At 42.5% G+C, this 19,199-nt stretch overlaps 1 protein-coding gene across 9 annotated transcripts in view; it reads left to right on the top strand.

The window, feature by feature from the left end:
- Nucleotides 1–19,199, top strand: part of ATP11B (ATPase phospholipid transporting 11B (putative)) — an 80,252-nt gene that overhangs the window by 36,895 nt on the left and 24,158 nt on the right. For all 9 annotated transcript variants that reach the window (XR_014547951.1, XR_014547952.1, XR_014547953.1 and 6 more), the window contains exons 13-27: nt 1,163–1,321; nt 2,121–2,296; nt 3,258–3,326; nt 4,814–4,887; nt 5,034–5,137; nt 5,914–6,095; nt 7,742–7,945; nt 8,205–8,358; nt 8,875–8,977; nt 10,272–10,417; nt 11,830–11,889; nt 12,920–13,047; nt 14,593–14,731; nt 17,808–17,873; nt 18,451–18,554. Coding sequence is in view for 5 of the 9 variants with exons in the window: in XM_083613140.1 (XP_083469266.1) it covers nt 1,163–1,321; nt 2,121–2,296; nt 3,258–3,326; nt 4,814–4,887; nt 5,034–5,137; nt 5,914–6,095; nt 7,742–7,945; nt 8,205–8,358; nt 8,875–8,977; nt 10,272–10,417; nt 11,830–11,889; nt 12,920–13,047; nt 14,593–14,731; nt 17,808–17,873; nt 18,451–18,554 (1,868 nt within the window). In the remaining 4 variants the exon portion in view is untranslated. The remainder of the gene's footprint in view (nt 1–1,162; nt 1,322–2,120; nt 2,297–3,257; nt 3,327–4,813; nt 4,888–5,033; nt 5,138–5,913; nt 6,096–7,741; nt 7,946–8,204; nt 8,359–8,874; nt 8,978–10,271; nt 10,418–11,829; nt 11,890–12,919; nt 13,048–14,592; nt 14,732–17,807; nt 17,874–18,450; nt 18,555–19,199) is intronic.

The following is a 19,199-nucleotide window of genomic DNA, read 5'->3' as shown; positions in this document are numbered from 1 at the left end:
GAGGTCTGTACTTAACCTGAAACTGTTCTTAACCTGAAGCACAACTTTAGCTAATGGGGCCTCCTGTTGCCGCTGCACCGCCGAAGCCTGATTTCTGTTCTTATCCTGAAGCAAAGTTCTTAACCTGAAGCACTATTTCTAGCTTAGTGGGGTGTGTAACCTGAAGCGTATGTAACCCTAGGTACCACTGTACTTACCTTGCATTACCTATAAGCAGAGTGATGCACAATTCACACAAGCATGGGAAAGGTGCAGAATTTTGAACTGACATTCATTATCTTGAGAACTTTAGTTTTAAAAAGCTGTTTCTTACCCCTTAGAAAATGTGTAGAAATCTCTGAGACCAGAGAGAATTCAATGGGCTTTTTAGTTGCTGTGGGTTGGGGCTTCAGTGCAATGCAATAGTGCCTCAATCCTTTTTATTACCTAGACGGTAGAACAAATTGCATAGCACATAGTTGCCTCCTGAAGACCCCAGTTTCAAAATTCCAGTACTTCAAATGAAAAGGAAAGGAGACATTGGAGAGTTCTTCCAACTGGAAGATGGACAGTGGACCAGTGGCCTGGCTCTGCTTAAAACAGTTTTGTACATTCAAAACTTATGCTAACTTTCCATAATGCAGGTTGCAGAAACCAGAGAATTGTGTTATCTTGATGCGTGTTTGTGTGTTAGGTCAACAGTGGTGAGCAATTCATGATAAACAAGAGAAAGTACCGTATTTTTTGCTCCATGGGACTCACTTTTCCCCTCCCAAACAGTAAGGGGAAATGTGTGTGCGTCTTATGGAGCGAATACAGGCTGCACAGCTATCCCAGAAGCCAGAACAGCAAGAGGGATTGCTGCGCAGCGATCCCTCTTGCTGTTCTGGCTTCTGAGATTCAGAATATTATTTTTTCTTGTTTTCCTCCTCCAAAAACTGGGTGCGTCTTATGGTCTGGTGCGTCTTATAGAGCGAAAAATACGGTACTTTTATGCACTAAAGGTGAGAGAGTGGCTTTTCCCCAGTGTTTTGCTATGTAATGGGATTTGAGTACCACTCCCAGTTCAGCCTTGTGTCCTACAGATCACATCAACATTTTGTGTGCAGGTGGGGGAACAGACAAACTTGGTTTCACTGCTCCTAAACCTATTTTTCTTATCTCTCTTCTCAACTTACCATAGGTGGAGTATGTGTTTACAGATAAAACTGGTACATTAACTGAAAATGTGATGCAGTTTCGGGAATGTTCTATTAATGGTATAAAGTACCAAGAGATCAATGGCAAACTGGTTCCAGAAGGGCTGATTGAGGATGTTCCAGATGGAATACAGCCTAGACTGGTAAGATTTTCTCCCAGTTTCAATTGATTAATGTCTCATGTAGTATTCCGGTTAAGTAGCTTAACACTCCTCAAGATTGGATTCCAAAAGGGACTTATTGAAGTGTTCAATAAGAAAATTGAATGATCGTTGAGTAGAGGTTTAGGTGGTTTTTTTTTTTTTTTTTGAGGGACAATGAATTGTTTATATGGAGAGAACAGCTAGGTGATGTGCACACTTACTTCCAACAGTGTTCCATGGGGCATTTTCCAAGTTAACGTTCATAGGATTGCAGTCATGCATCTTGAGCCTATCCATGTTCTTGCTTGGAAGCAAATCTGATTTCTTGCAGTGGGGCTTTACCCCAAGTGAGTGCTGCATAGGAGTGCAACCTTTAGCAAGAGCGACTATATACGTTGTGCATCCGCTTGTCTCATTTTTGTGTGAGAGAGACTTCTGGATTTTGCGAAATGTTGCCTTGTGCATTGCCCGAGCCCACAATACCACTGCTGCAAAGGATTGGTAGCACCATGTTTGCTGTAAGATGCGGATCCACTCTAACCCTGCAGCATTTAGGATATTTTATGATGCCAGGTTGGATATTTCCAAGGTTTGGCAGTAGACAAGTGTCACAATCTTAGGGTTCAGGAAAAGAAAGTGATTATGTTGTTTGCTGAGAAGTTGCCTCTCTTCCCTTTTGGTCTGAAAGTTCCGCAGGTTTTAGTAACTCCTTTCTTTAGAGAAGAGTAAAAAGAATTGCTTGTCAATTTTATGTTAACCTGTATTAATGCCATGTTTTGCCTTCATGTTTTAAAAACAGACGGAAGAGGAAGAAATCTTCCTGAAAGCTGTTTGTCTCTGTCACACGGTACAAATTAATAATGACCAAACTGACGGCATTTGTGACAGTCCTTGGCGTAGCAATGGCATATCCTCTCAGCTGGAATACTATGCCTCCTCCCCAGATGAAAAGGCTTTAGTCGAAGCTGCCCGCAGGTGAGGATTAGAAGCCACGGTTCTGTGCATTATTTAGCAGGCAAAAATGGCAACGCTGGAGAAGTTGAAACTTGCATCGTTTGTCCCGTTGAGCCCGGAAGAGCAAGGAGAGTGATGAAACGAGCTTTTTTCCTTTCCTTGATTTAGCTCATAAAGCAAGCGTAGCTATTGGAGTGCCAGTTGGTCATGGTAGAGAGTATGACTTTCTTGAACATCTCATGGGGCCCCTGGAGCAGCTATGCATAATGAAGTAGTGACTCAAGGTCGTCATCCAGAGGAACTTTGCACAAGGCCAGATCTCTGGCAGAAGGGTAGCAGTGACTTTTAGCCCCTTCCTTTCCTCTTCAAGCTATATTCCTTCCTCATTGGTAACTTTCCTTTAATGAAAAGGTGCTTTTGAGACAAGGTCAGCTGGAATGTCAGCCGCCGGTACTGTTTTTGTATGATGTATACACAAATATATACAGAGGGGGGTATTGTTAGATGTTTTAAATTATTACACAGACTATTTCATTGATAGGACAAAAGACTGTATTGAAATAATATAAACCTTAATAAAGCAATAATTTTCCAATACAAAAAATTTGCAGCTTACAGCTTTTAGTCAAAATGTAGCTCCTGGGTAATGAAATAGACGTACCATGATATTTCGAGGAACCAAAAGATTTGCAGAAAAAACGTTAGAAAAAGAATACCAACCCCAAACAGCTCACTGATCTCTGAGCTCGATTAGTGGCTAGTGAAACAGAAGGGGAAATTAAGAAGTACTACCGATTAGCTCTATGTCTGGAATCACGATTGCTTGTGCAATGACTTTAATTCTTCTTTAAAATATTGTTTTATTTCTAAGATAATTCTTCCTGCTGGAGCAGGGCAGTATAATGCTTTTTGGTATTATCCAAGCAAATTGTTTTCATGGGAACACTTTTTTAAACTGACTTCTTTCTTCCAAATTTTTAAGGGTTGGTGTTGTGTTTACTGGAGCAAGCGCAGAAAGTATGGAGCTTAAAAGCTGTGGAAAGCCAGAAAGGTTAGTAATAATGTTTCTCAGACTGCTAAGATTCTGTAAGGTGTCTCAATCAGAAGCTGAGTAAGATTGACTTCCATAAACACGGTTTTAACAGTGAGTCCGTAAGTGACTGTGGAGGCCAGTTCTGGATCCACACATCCTTCCACAGTGGGGACATAGGTTTCCAGGTGGGAGTTGATCACGGTGAGGGTTTGCCAAGCATGCCTTCCTCTTAGCACGTTTCTCCCTTTCCTGAGTTTGAGCATCTTCAAAGCCCATGACACCTTTGGTAAAGGCTGTTCTCCAGTTGGAGAGCTTGCAGGCCAGTGTTTCCCAGTTGTCAATGTTTATACTACATTTTTTAAAAATTTGCCTTGAGAGAATCTTTGTTGACCACCAGCAATACGCTTTCCATTTTCAAGTTTAACTGGAAACTCATTGGGCTCCTAAGTTCAGTCTCTGGCATTTCCAGTTATAGATTCTTATATATTAGGGTGGAGGTTAAACAAGACTTGGTTAGATGGGCCATTGGTTGGACTTATTATGCCTATTGATCAATTTGTCCAGTTATGTCATATTATTCATAAATGACAAATGGAGGCAGGCCTGAAGGCAGATTTGATTGCAATATCTACACCATAGTTAGCTTATTTAGTCATTATCTATGATACATTGCAACTGCATGAGGTGGGGAGGGGAAATGCCAATTATATAATATGTTTGCTTGGAAATATGATAGCTGTATGTCGGTCACAGATACATTCTTGTCTGATTGGCACTGGCTCTTCATAAGCCACGAATGAGAAGCTTGTTGCTTTTAACTGTTGCTTGACAGGTTACAGCTTTAAAACATTCCAGTGTTTTAAAACATGTTCGGATAAATATGTAGCGAGCATTCTGTTTTTTTCAAAGTGTATATTCTAATATACAATGAAGAGAAGTGTGTGGTCCTAAATTGAGTTCCTCCGAAGGAAAGGAATTCTGAAAACACAAGGAACGTAAACACAAGGAACGTAGAGATTTGGTAGAAGGATTATATCTAGAAACATGCTTGTTTCTGTACACATATTCTTTCTCTACACCTGCGTCTTGAGTCTCAGATGCCCCTTGAGTCTCAGCACCTCATCCATGTTTGAGGGTTAAAAGCTGCTCCCTGTTCCTGCATCCACCCAGTGTCTGAGCTGGGAGAATGCTGCTTCTTTTCTCCAGCCTCATCAGTGCAGCAGCAGACATGTAGTTTTCTGTAGCTCTTGTGGTTCTTTAGATTCAACAATTTCTAGAGGAGTAGCTGCCTTAGTTTTGGGCAGCAAACAGCAAGAGTCTTGAGTACCTTAAGTAACTAACAAACGTATTATGGTACGGTCCGTAAAAACTTGTGCCATAATAGATTTGTTAAGTCTTTAAGGTGCTACAAGACTCTTTGTTAGGTTTAACAAGTAATACTGTATTGATATTTTTGCCTTCAGTTTTTTAATACATACTGTAAACATGATCTTTCCCTTTTGAAGGTACAAATTACTACATGTTTTGGAGTTTGATGCAAATCGCAGAAGAATGAGCGTAATTGTAGAAAGCCCATCAGGTAAGAAACATCATGCATATTTATTGCTCCTTACCTTACTTCTTAAAACCAAAAATTCCTGCTCAGTTTCCTTGTTGGGGACTCTTCTGGATGCTAAACAGGTTACTATGAACTATAAACATGATTTACACTTAAATCCTTTGCAGGTGAGAAGCTCTTATTCACCAAAGGTGCAGAATCCGTTATTCTTCCTCGCAGTACAAGGGGAGAGGTAGAAAAAACCAGAATTCATGTGGATGAATTTGCTTTGGTATGTACAAGTGTTTTTTGCTTTTCTTTAAAATTTGTTAGTAGATATCTACGTAAAACTTCTGCAAAACTTGAGAACCAGTTAGTGCTGTGGTTGACACAGATGACTTATGGATACAGAAGATTGATGACTGTTCAATGTGGGACTAAGCTGATTCATACATGGGGGATTCCCTGCTCCTTGCTGTCTCCTTCAGGGGCTTGTGAGCTCAGACACCCAGGCAGGGTTGAGTAAAAGTTGAATTTGTGTCAGCTACTCCCTGCTGATGGGCTCCTATGGCCACTGTCATTCCCGTGATGTGAACACCTTGAAAAAATGCCACTCCCTTGCGAGAGGCCAGAGCAGTGAGATGGGGGCTATCCCATTTTTGAATCTGAATAATAATAGAATGAAAGTTGCCTTGTCCAGAGCACCTGCAGATTATGGTCAACCAGTTGTATTGTGGAATTGGTTTTTGCATTGCTTTTGTCCTTCAGGTGCTCTTCCTACCCTTTCTCTTCATTTTGTTTATTGCAAGATATGGGGCAGCAACAACAGGCCTCTGGGTGTCAATGATTTATTTATTTCTGTACCGCAAACGCACATAAAATATATGCCATGTACAAGATCTCATTTAACACCACATGACAAACAAAACCAAAGCAAAATACATGAAAGAGAGTAAAGTACAGAATGGGTCACTACCCAGCTTGTAAAAAACAGTAAATCATTTAGAAATCTGATGGATGCCAGCTGGGCCTATCTAATGCTGAAGTAACCCTTTTTGCTTTTCACAGAAAGGATTAAGAACTCTGTGTGTAGCTTACAGAAAATTCACCGCTAAGGAGTATCAGGAAGTCGAAAAACGCCTTTTTGAGGCAAAAACCGCTTTACAACAGCGGGAAGAGCGATTGTCGGAGGTGTACAACTTTATAGAAAATGACCTGGATCTACTTGGAGCTACAGGAGTGGAAGACAAGTATGTACTACCTGAACTAATTATTTGGATGTGGGACTTGTGCCCACTGCAGGGCAGCTTGCAAATTAAATCCGTTCCATGCAAATTGGGGATTGGTTCCCTTCCTGTTGGGGTGATCTGAGCATATATCCCACCCCTCAATCACATGATAAGCTGTGTGCATGTAGCCAGAGTCTGTGATGCTTCTCACCCTCTCAGAATGCAAGAGAGTACAGTCAGGGCCATTGCACCTGTAGTTGCAAGTGCAGTAACTTCGCTCTGAACTCCATACTATCATGGTATCTGAAGAAGTGTGCATGCACACGAAAGCTCATACCAAGAACTAACTTAGTTGGTCTTTAAGGTGCTACTGGAAGGAAAAAAAATTTTTTTTTTTGACTATGGCAGACCAACACGGCTACCTATCTGTAACTGGAACTATGGAAGGCACCACATTGAGCCGCATGAAATGGAAGTCCATCATGGTATCTGAAGAAGTGTGCATGCACACGAAAGCTCATACCAAGAACTAACTTAGTTGGTCTTTAAGGTGCTACTAGAAGGGAAAAAAAATTTTTTGTTTTGACTATGGCAGACCAACACGGCTACCTATCTGTAACTCATACTATCATGGGAAGTGAATAGGCAGCATGCAGTTTCTACGTATTGGGCTGAAATCAATGCTCTCGGCATCAAAACCTTGGGTGTTCAGTGGCTGGAAAATCGTAATTGTGTGGCTGTGCTATATACCTTATGCCAGCCAGCCAGCCTGACACTAGAAAAAGCGCCTGGCAATAGTCCTCCTTGGGATTGTCCTCTGACCACTTCAGTAGCAGGCATGAGCATTCATTGAATTTGGTGAAGTATGTTACTAAACACAAATGTTTAAAAGTGAGGTGTGTAAAGGCTAGGTGTAGAAGCCTAAGATAATGGGTGCCTCTTGAAGCTAGTGCAGGTATTATATACATAATATACATATATAGTACGCATTATAAGCTCTACTGGTAAAAGGTAAAGGACCCCTGACAGTTAAATCCAGTCACAAACGACTCTGGGGTTGCGGCGCTCATCTCGCTTTACTGGCCGAGGGAGCCAGCATTTGTCCGCAGACAGTTTTTCCAGGTCATGTGGCCAGCGTGACTAAGCTGCTTCTGGTGAACCAGAGCAGTGCATGGAAACACCGTTTACCTTCCCTCCAGAGCGGTACCTATTTATCTACTTGCACTTTGACGTGCTTTCGAACTGCTAGGAGTTGCAGGTTGGCAGGAGCTGGGACCGAGCAATGGGAGCTCACCCCTTCATGGGGATTCAAACTGCCTCCCTTCCGATCGGCAAGCCCAAGGCTCTGTGGTTTACACCACAGCGCCACCTGCACTCTACTGGAGCCTGAAACAGAGCACTGAACTTGGTATTAAAACTGGAATTCAGCGTAATGAGAATTTGTGGAGGGTTTTTAAACATTTGTGGTTGGAAAAGGTATGCTTGAGAGTGTGCGGACTGCAGATAGGATAATCCCAGAAACCAGAGCATTTCTAGAATAACTCTTCCGGTGATTTGAGAACAGGGCTTCTTTAGTGAAACCAGACTAAATCAAGCACAGTGAGACACATAATCATAAACAAATCAGTTGTAGCATTGTTGATGAGAATGGCTTGTTTTACTTTCAGACTCCAAGACAAAGTCCAGGAAACCATAGAAGCCCTCCGACTGGCAGGTATTAAAGTGTGGGTGCTCACTGGCGACAAGCACGAAACCGCTGTCAGTGTCAGTTTATCTTGCGGACACTTCCATAGAACCATGAACATCCTGGAACTTGTGCAACACAAATCAGACAGTACATGTGCAGAGCAGCTGAGGCAGCTAGCCAGAAGGTAAAATGCTGTGCTGTGTCTGGGTGGATAATGTTAACAGCTCTTAATGCAGAACTCCCTCGATACATAAATAAGCCAGTCGCTTTGCATCTCCTGTCTTTGCTGCATGACTCTTCACCTGATGCTAACAAGCCTGTTGCTTTGGGAAGGGAGAGGGAATCTTTGTCCTTCGGGTTCTTTTGAGGATTTGGTCTTCAGCAAAAGGGGTGGGGGTGAGGAATGGATTGCAAGCAGTAACATTTCCTCCTTCCCTTGTTAGAATAGAGGAGGACCATGTAATCCAGCATGGGCTGGTGGTGGACGGGACCAGCCTCTCCCTCGCACTCAGGCAGCATGAGAAGCTCTTCATGGAAGTCTGCAGAAATTGCTCTGCCGTCCTGTGCTGTCGCATGGCGCCTCTGCAGAAAGCAAAGGTAATTTGCTCAGGTTGCAGGGTCATCTGGCAGCCACGATCTGCTGTGGAGGCGCCCTCAACACTTGTAGCATCCTCTGTTATTTATTTAATCCCTTGCTAATGGACTGGTGGTTGAGAGCCAAACAGCAGCATAGCCACTCCCTTCCTATCTCCCATTCAAGTACTCTATACTGACGTAGTCTCTCGCACTTGAGTGGTTATAGAGCAAGCCTGAAACATGTGAAAACATTACAGCCCACATTCTTACTCTAGGCATCAAAAATTAGACTTCCAGCTACCATCCAATAATACATTACTCCCTTAATCTGTGTCCGGAGAACAGAGGTGGTAGGTCCTTACCCCAAGGAGCTTAAAGTGTATATTTTTTTAATGTATGCAAGGTTTGGTGGATTCTTAATTACTGTCCTGCCTACTGACTTTGCTAATGGCATTTTGTTATTTGAGCAGCTCCACAAAAACCCCCAAAAGGCAGTACCTGGGGTTCCATTTTTTAAAACCCTGTTTTTCTGTACAGGTTGTGCGGCTGTTGAAAACCTCTCCAGAGAAGCCTATCACATTAGCTATAGGAGATGGAGCTAACGATGTGAGCATGATACAGGAAGCTCATGTTGGGATAGGTAAGAGCCTTCTCATTGTGCAGTTCTATCTAGGTTTTTTGTTTTGGAGTCTTCAGAGTCTCCTTGCATTCAATAAGTGGAGTTATGATACGTATCTGCTTTGTGCACAAAAGACCTGGGGGATAAACAAGAGGCTCTGTCTGCACACGAATGACATATAAAAATGTATTTATAGCTCCCTTTTAGCCAAGGTTTTCTTCTAAAGAGGCTTACAATTTTTAAAGCAAAGGTATGATATAGTTTAGACCAGCCTTCCTCAGCCTGGTGCCTGGCTTGTGCTGATGGGAGTTGTAGCGCAAAACATCCAGAGGGCACCCAGTTGAGGAAGGCTGATTTTGGGTGATATGCTGGGGGGGGGGAGGCAGTGTCTTCTGACCCCTGGGAATATATAACCCAGTCCAGGTTCTCCCAGGGGGAAGTGACGGAAGGGGCTAGCAGATGGTGAAAATGCCAGTCTGTGGAAGCAGCCCTTCCATTGACCTTCAAGTTCCTGGCGCCAAAAAGAAAATAGGGGAAATACCTATGTAAAGAAGGGGGGGGGGAGAGCATACGTGGGACTTCAGTTTGTGTGTCCTTACTTTGTAGACGCTTGGCTTGCTTTCCACTCCATTGATTTAACCTTTGTATTGTGCTCAAAGCAGCTCACAATAATGGCAATGACATTGAAAATTAGCAAACATCACAATCACTATAATAGTATCAAAAATGCAGTAGCATACAAAAAAAAACCCCATTGATGAATTAATACAATTCAATACACACTTGCAACAATTTAGAATGCCAGAAGGAGGTGCTGAGCACCAGCCCTTTTCTGTAGCACTACAGCATCTGTAAGACAGTGCATAGAGTTGGGCAGAATCTGTTCTAGAAGACCATTTACACAGAGAAAATACTACACCAGTATTTTCTTGCAGAAATTAGAAGCCTTCATTTTTATTCACCTACTTGCTCTCACACAGTGATGCTAATTACATGTGGCCTTTTTATTTCTAATCCAAACCAACAGGCAAGTGTTTTTTTAGAAACTTGTGCTACATAAATTGAGTTCATTCTTGCAGTAAGGAACTGAGCATTAATGGGCTTGTTGTTATTAAAAGCCCCAGACTAGATAACAACAGCAGCAGCAGCAACAACACAGCCTTACACATGCAAGACCTGACACTCTTCTAGTCATTTTTTCCAGTTGCTTGTGTTAGTTTTACTGTGTTTCAGGCCACTGCCTTTGATTTTTGCATGCCTCGGGGGCAGGTGATAAAGGCACCTTAATTTTTCTTTTCTTCTCCATATATTACAGGTATTATGGGTAAAGAAGGAAGACAAGCTGTAAGAAACAGTGACTATGCAATTGCAAGATTTAAATTTCTTTCCAAATTACTTTTGGTCCACGGCCACCTTTATTATATTAGAATAGCAACCCTTGTACAGTACTTTTTTTACAAGGTAAGTTCCTGCAGATCATGACTGCATCTTTCCATTGCTAGAAACATTTTGTTCTGATGGTACTTCCTTAAGGTTAACTGCACCAGGTGGAAGAACATTCAGAAACACCTAAACAGGACCTCTGTTAACCAAACACATAACTTCAGAAGTTATCCACTGCTGGTCTTTTAAGGACTCTGAATTGCCACACACATCATTCAAAGCTACAATATGGAATTGTCTTCAGCATGGTACTTTGCATTCTTAGCATTTATTGGCAGAGCTGAGATACCTTTAACTGACTCAGTCTGGAACTTTATGTTAGAGAAGGAAATTTTCCTGTTTCTTCTTCTTCTTTTGCTCCATCGTGCATTGTTCAAGAATGCCCTCTGGTCTTCCAGATAAGCCTTTTGGGGTTTGCAGATGGGATAAGAGTATGGTAACTTCCCTTCCCTTAACTTGGGATTCAAGCTGAAAATGATTGTCATTTAAACGGCATGGTTTGCAAACCAGGTAGTTTCAGTACAGTAGTATCATGTCATGGGTCGGGGGTTACATTGCAGGGATGGCACATCTACCGCAAAAAATGTGTATATACTTGAACCACCCCCATATGGTGAACCTTACCTTCCAAGCAAGGCAAAGAGCTTTCCAGCTTGCCAGCTTGCTTTCCAGGCTCTGGGATGCTCTCACAAGATCTCGCAGGGCCATCCGAGTTCCTGTGAAATCTCACAAGAGCATCCCGGAGCCCAGGAAGTAAGTATGAGAGCTTAACATCTCTTTCCACGCCGGGAAAACCCAGTGCAAAAGTAGCTTTTTAGCTCTCTGCCTTATGTGCAATTAATTTTTAGGATTTGAGCTGGCCAGCTTTCAACCACACAAGGTTGAAATTGTGCAAGTTCATCGTGCACAAGATGTGATCATACTTAACCTAGTTTTATAAGGTAACTGTGGCCTCCATGTGATGGACACATAATGAAAAACCATGGTCAATAGATAAGGAAGGAGGGATCCCTCCGGGGGGGGGGCAGGGTCCACATGCTCTCCATTTGTAAACCATAATTGTCAGAGCTGTTAAGTCTTCACTCTAGTGTAGACTTAGGACCTGAGATTCTTTATTTGGTAATGGAAATGATGGTATCTGAGATAAAGGAGAGCATTTTAGTGTATCATAAATATTACCCACATTAATTTCCTTTTTAGTGCAACCAGTGTGTCCTAGCTAGCTGTATCTTATTACCCTGATCCTGAATTCGATAGTGTCCAGGATTAAAAATCTGTGTAAGGTTGGGATTTGCTCTGTTCCTCCTAGGATTCCTAATTAAACATTATGGCTAGTGGCCTATATAAACTTAGACCCGTTTCAATATCCGTGATATGCTGTACTTGCTTGATGTCGCTTAACTGGTTCTGCTTCACTTTTTGTTTTCCAGAATGTGTGCTTTATTACACCACAGTTTTTATATCAATTCTTTTGCTTGTTTTCACAACAAGTAAGTATTCATTTGAATATTTCTTCCAGTTCCTCACCCCACCCCAATGCATTTATGGGTGGATATAGAGAAGTGAGAGAAAGAAAAATAGAATATTTTATATTATACGATAGCTAAAACAGAATGACTGTTCCTACAGCCAAATAACCCTTAAGTATCATCTTGGTTCCTGACAGGGTGAGCTCTTGTTGCTCGGTCCCAGCTCCTGCCAACCTAGCAGTTCGAAAGCACGTCAAAGTGCAAGTAGATAAATAGATACCGCTCTGGTGGGAAGGTAAATGGCGTTTCCGTGCGCTGCTCTGGTTTTGCCAGAAGCGGCTTAGTCATGCTGGCCGCATGACCCGGAAAAACTGTCTGCAGACAAACACTGGCTCCCTCAGCCAGTAAAGCGAGATGAGCACCGCAACCCCAGAATCGTTCACGAGTGGACTTAACTGTCGGGGTCCTTTACCTTTAGCATCTTGGTATCACATCTCTTCTCTATCCCCCCTACCTTTTTTTTTGTCTATCTACCTTTAAAATTATCATTTGTAAAGTCATAGAAATATACAAGAACGCTTCTGTGTCTTTGGGGAAGATTTTTATTTTCAATGTGAAAATAGCCTCAAGGGTCATTAAAGACTTTGCCCTACAGAATTTGAGATGCACAAAGTGAAGTGATACCCATCTTTGTACCAGTTGGTTGGGTGCCAATCTTTTTCCTTTCCCTGAGGTGTTAGGGTCTACAAGAAACTTCAAAAGAGGTTGCCTTGTGCTAGGAAGCTGAAAACACATTTAGAGCATGATGAACTCGTAACATTCACTAGTTCTTGTGGTTTGAAGCATCACTGCAAGTAAGCTGCAGTGAGGGAATGGGGGCATATTGGTTTTGTGGTGTATCTTTGACGTTATAGAACTGGATGCCTTTTGGTTTTATAGAAATAAAACCTGGCTTTTGAATTGCTCGCAACTGAGCACTTTTGACTCGTAAGTCCTGTCTTCTGTTTCTGCATTTCAGAACCACTAATTCCCCTCCTTTCCTGCTTTTCAGACTCTGTACGACAGTGTGTACCTGACTTTGTACAACATTTGTTTCACCTCCCTGCCAGTCCTCATGTACAGTCTTTTTGAACAGCACGTGCATCCCCATGTATTACACAGCAAGCCAACGCTGTATCGGTAAGCATGCTCTCCTGGGGGGAGGGGGCTGTGCTTAATAAATGAGTAATGGGGCACTCCCCCCCCGCCCCACCTCAAGTGGTAGAAAAACAGCGGCACCAGAAGCTGTTAAAAGCACCAGCACTAGATGATCCCAGCCTGCTTGTTTCCATGTAACTAGCAGATATTCTTCTTGTGAACACTGAATAAGTGAAAAGTGGATGAGCTATAGTCAGTCATCAAGGCAAATACAGTGTTACCTCTGGTTACGAACGCTTCAGGTTATGAGACCCGCTAACCCGGAAGTAGCTGCTCCTGGTTGTGAACTTTGCCCCAGGATGTGAACGGAAATCACGTGCTAGAGGCCCCATTAGCAAAAGTGCGCCTCAGGATAAGAATGGTTTCAGCTTAAGAATGGACCTCCTGAACAAATTGTTTGTAACCAGAGGTACCACTGTATATAGTTTGCACATGGAAGATTCCTTGCTCAGTCTAGCCATATCCTGTTTATGACGGCAGGACTGGGCTGAGACTGTTGCAAAGAAAGGGAGGCAACACTAGGCTAAATGAGTCCAAGGGTCAGACTGTAACTCTGAGACTAGGGAGCCCCTGGCCCTCCAGATGTTGCTGGACTGCAACTCCCATCCGCCTCAGCATGGTCCCAAACGCGAGAGATGATGGGAGTTGTAGTTTCAGCAACATCCGGAAGAGCCACAGGTTCCCCACCCCCTGCTATAAGGCAACCACATGTTCACGAGGTCAGTTTTTAATAACGTTCAGGAACGTTTGTGTCGGTGCAGGGAACACCAAAAAGCTGTCCTTTCCTTTCCGTTCTCTGATAGTATGATAGAACATCTTCTCATCTGTTTGACAGAATGACACTCAGAATACGCAAAATAGTTTTCTTTGCTTGGAAAACTATTGAACCTGCCATGGTACTTTTCATTCTTCAAATCGGGTACGGAGTAAAACTTCAAAATCAAATGTCAGGATGGATAGCTGGCTGCCTTCATTTGTTGAGGGAGGTCAGTTACAGATGTTTCCATTCTGCTCTGAAAACTAAGGAGACGCTACCCTTAACATTTGAATCCTAGGTTTTGTTAATTTAAGAATTTTGCTAAAGAATGCCAAGAGATTATTTCTTTTGAGAGACTGGGCTAACCACATCACCACAGAGCTGCAAAAGCTAAGAACCTGTGAAGCCCTCTGGTTTCAAAGCTTGAAATGTACTGCTTGATCTGTTAAAAGGTCAGTTTATCTGTTTAAGTCCTGGCTCCCATAAATTCATCAATCAAGCCAATTGTATTTTGACAAATGGGGGAAACTGACTCATTGGGGAATGTTTCTGGAGGCCGCAAGGTCAGTACATCATTTAATTTTGCAGCGACACTATCAGATGTTTATCCTATTGCATCTCAGGTGGCTAGAGAACGTTTTTATGGTTTTACCAGAAGAGGTGCTCTCTGATGCAGTGGTGATTGTATTTCAAGTGCATACAGAATTAAAATGGGCTTTCTGTTAATTGCAAAGTAGCAGTAAAGGCCTTGTATCCTTTTCCCTTTACAGAGACATCAGTAAAAATGCCCACTTGGGCTTTAAGCCTTTCCTTTACTGGACCTTCCTGGGATTCGTTCATGCTTTTGTTTTCTTCTTTGGCTCATATATTCTGATGGGAGAAGACACTTCATTGCTGGGAAATGGCCAGGTAAGGTAGAATGCACACTTACGATAGAGAAATCACAAGCACCTGTAACGTTTCTGGGAAGTTTATGTTCCATCGACGACAAAATCACTTGTCAGGCATATTTAAACCATGGGTGTCTTAAGCTATTTAAATATGATTTTCTGTAGGCTTTGACCTCTCATGCAGCCGGGGCTAAATCAACCATTGTTGTAAGTGTGCAAAAGCATATGGTGGTCTTCTAAACAAGAATAATGTGAGGGTACCTCCACGTGGATAACTCAGAGATCTTGTTCTTGGGCTGCCCAGATCATAGCAGAGCATAATGGTCTTTGTGTTTATCATTGTGGTTATCATGTGGCCAGTTGTTTGGAAATGTTAAAAATGCTGTTGGCTTGCCCAACTTGAGGATCACCATGTCAGTGCACTCAGTGCCTTGATATGGTGGCGAATAACTCAAAATACTTTTACAGAGCACTTAACTGTGTTAATTGGGCTGACATATGTTCTCTCTAATCCTTACGGGGTGATTGCATTACTCTTTCCTGTATTGCAAATTGGATGTAGGCGGGTTGAGAGGTTGGGAATTACATTAAGGCTACCAGGCAAGTTTATGGGGGAAGTGCCATTGGAATAAGAACTTCTGGGTTTATAACTTAGTCACAACATTTCTTCCATTTAGCAGTGAAGGAGGATTGTGTCTGCTTTCCTCCTTGTCTGTGCATGCATAGGATCGGGGAGTGGCAATTAGTAGCGGCGTCCCACAACAGAATTCAGAAACTTGGTTCTGTGCTATCCATGTCACTGCAGCAAAATTCACTTATTTTTGGCAACCTTGGTACCATAGCTGAACTAATTCAGTAGTCAATTCGAGCCTCCAGGAGCTCCTTTTTCAGTTGCTTCCTAAGCCATTCCTAGCCTGTCCACATTGAATGTGAGACTGAGGGTTTTGATGGTCCACGTCTGCCGCAATAAAAATCACTCCAGGGTACAGCTTGGCTTTACCCTGTCAAGCGATAAGGAGGAGTTTGGCCATGCATCAGCTGTGGCTAAATGCTTACTTGTTAGGGGTCATAGTTGCACTGCAGGCAGAGTTTCTTTTCCCTCCCCATGAGATCCTTTTAACCAACCTGAAATCTGCGGTAGAATGGGACACAGTGGTTTCAACCAAGAATTTTGGCACGGTTGAAGCTAAGAGAATGTTTTTCTGTGAATGTCTCTGCCTCTCTCTCTCTCTCTCCTATCTATCTCCTCTGTCTCTCTCTCTAATTCATAGCCTTACTCTGTCATACTGTACTTCAATTTGATCTTTTAGTTTTCTCCCCCCCCCCCTTTTTCACGCTGTGCATGTCATCAGATGTTGAAATCTAACAGGCAAATGGTAAGAGTCTGTGTTGTAGGAAAAGCGATACAAAAATCAGCAGATACAGTGTCTTTGTATCTGTGGTGAAGAATGCAGCATGTATCCTCCATGAATACATTCAAAAATAAATGGTGGCAAGAGTTTGTCTGTCTGTCTGTGTCTCACTTCAGGTGACAGCGGCACCGTGTGATGGATAGACACTTTATGTGTTAAGTGTAATTTTACTCTAGAAGTACTTCTATATTATAATCCTGGAATAGATGAAGAAACCTTTGTACTAAACACAGTATTAAAAGACTATCTGTGTAAACAGACCGGCAGTGTATTTTTTACAATGCTGAGCACAGAGCAGATGAGCATAACTGCTGCCCAAGTGTGGGCTGCTTCTCTTCATCCCCCCCTCCAAAAAAATTGTTGCTGATTTCGGGTGTTTACCGTCATCTAGCGCTCCTCTGTGGAATAGTATCACCATAGCCGCAAGCTGTTGGTCAGAAGTGCGTCCTGCTTGCTTGCTTGCTAGGGGGAGTCTTTGTGGACAAGTCCTCCATTAAGTGTTTTTTGGGTGGGGGCAGGACACAAGCTGCACTTTTAAGTGAGCCCAGCAGTGCTCCTGGTTTTCAGTTTTTGGTAGCTCTCAAGAGGGTTTGCTGTACAGTTTTTAGGGAGAAATTGGAAGGGCAAACCAAGAAATGGGGTGTGGGATAAATTTCCTCTTTAGGCGACTATGGTGTCTTCATATTGAGCATCTCAACAAATAAGCCTCATAGTTGCCATGAGTTCTTTTCTTTAAAGCAGCTATTGTGTTGGGGCTGAAGATGCCCAGCCAGCAACTTCCATGTACTTGGTTTCCTCCAGTGTGTGGCAAAGGGGTGAAGTGAAGATCCCTTGCTTCTCTATAGGTTTCCATTGAATACAATTTAGTAGAATATTCTTTCCTTCCTTGTACATTTCTGGCTAGAGTCTTTCATTGTCTCCATTCTGGTAATCCTCGGAATGACCCGTGAGATGAAATGCATCTTCTCACACCTTCATCTAATCTACACAGCAATATTTTAAGACTTCATGGTCATTAAGGGTAGCAGTTAAAAATATGTGGTCAGATTTTGATAGCAGAGTCCAGGGAGTATATCCCAAAACAACAACAAAGCTATCTGGTTCAGATTTAAGATGGGAGGATGTGAATGATTACATACTTGGAGTGATTGCATTTATTGTAGCAGGGATACAAATACCACAACTGATGGACATATGCCTGAATTCTCTTAGTTCACACTGTTTCTTTCAGAAAAGTCTGCACAGCCTTGCTCTAAATTGTTGTACAGTTGATCCTTGAAATAAGTGCCGACCATTATTTTTGAGTTTTGCAGGCTCTGGTTTGCAAAATCTAAATGTGATGCTGCATTGAAAGGAAAATATCCCAGCCCCAGTAATTAAAGGCTACTTGCTTTCCCACTGCTGTAGAATTTTTCAGTAGCCCGGTGTTTACGTATAATTGGCTGTCTGGTGGGGATCTGAATGTTGTAACTCATACTCCTCTTCCCTGTTTTGCTTTGCACTTTCCCCTCTTGCCTTACTGAATAGTTAGCGTTTTGCATTTCTGTGCTTTCAGTAGAATTAGTTTGACCAGTGTAGTTGCATCACTTGTAGCTGCATTCACGGGGGCGGGCGGGGGGGGGGAGTTAAAGTAACTTTCATCTGCTTTAAACACACTGCATCTTGTTCTTTCTCCTTTCACAGATGTTTGGAAACTGGACATTTGGTACTCTGGTTTTCACGGTTATGGTTATAACAGTGACAATGAAGGTATAGTAACACAGTTGTGACTTTGCTATGCACGTTTAATTGTCTTAGATTTCCCTAACGGTTTAGAAAGCGAGGCTTTCACGTGCCTTTTCTGGCTTTTTCTTGAATCTTCAAGAACAACCAGATTTAGATGTAAACTAGGGCTGAACTGAATTAGTCATCTAACTTTTCACCATTTTTCATTTTCACATTGAAAATTTCACCTTTCAGTGAGGCCAAGAAAGTAGGCATCCTGTGTCAAATACATTTTTGGATTTGGGTTGTTTCAAAGGGATCTCCTTGGCTTTGGAGTTCTCAGGCAAACTTTAAAAGAATACACCAGTTGGAAAAATGGTGTAGTTCCCAGTGAACCCTAAGAGGAAGTACTGGAAGACTTCTTTAAAGGGAACTTGTTCTGCCACCAGCCTAAGCCAAAAGGTGTCAACTTGGGAAAGAATCCCAGCGTTGCTTTTTTCCAACAACTGCGCAGCCTTATGGTGAACCCCCATTAAAGAGTGGGGACCACTTTTATACTAATTAAATGTATTTTCTGTTTGGTGATTTTTTTGCCAACTTTGTTGTGTTCTTTTGCTTTTAGATGGCTTTAGAGACTCATTTCTGGACCTGGATAAACCATTTTGTTACCTGGGGTTCCATTGTCTTTTACTTTGTATTCTCCTTGTTCTATGGGGGAATTATCTGGTAAGTGTGTGTGTGTGTGTGTGTGTGTGTGTGTGTGTGTGTGTGTTTGCATCCCAACAGAAGTGTCAATATCTTGTAGTCTGTGCTATGTGCAGGGGGTGGGAGGGGAACATTTGCCATGAATGCAGTGAAGTGGATTGATGGGAATAAGTTAAGTGACAGGTTTTAAAAGCAGAATGCAGGATCACCGTACATATGCATGTGCCCAAGAAACTTGGATTGCTGTTATTGGCTCTTTCAAGTACTCCCCTGAGCAGGCAAGTCACAGCCCCATGGATCAAAAAAATGGTGGGTAGTATTTCAGTGGTATATCATCTAGATCAGCCTTTCTCAACCTGTGGGTCCCCAGATGTTATTGAACTAAAACTCCCATCACCCCTAGCTAGCTAGGCCAGAGCTCAGGGATGATGGGAGTTGTAGTCCAATAACATTTGGGGACCCACAGGTTGAGAACCGCTGATCTAGATGCTCTAGAACCAAGGAGCATCCCAGGACTTGAGTCAGTGAACACGCACACATCCCAACGGTGTGTTAGATAGCCATTCCCAAAATCTGCTCAAAAGACAAAAAAAAGGAGTGATGACTGGTACCAGAAATTTTAAGCTACCCCTAGAAAATAGTATAAAATGTGAGTCTTCCGCTACT

The sequence above is a fragment of the Podarcis filfolensis genome, assembly GCF_964270895.1.
Source record: "Podarcis filfolensis genome assembly, chromosome: 5".
NCBI lineage: Eukaryota > Metazoa > Chordata > Lepidosauria > Squamata > Lacertidae > Podarcis > Podarcis filfolensis.
Note: the sequence above shows the minus strand (reverse complement) of the source record. Positions and strands in the feature narration are given on the sequence as shown.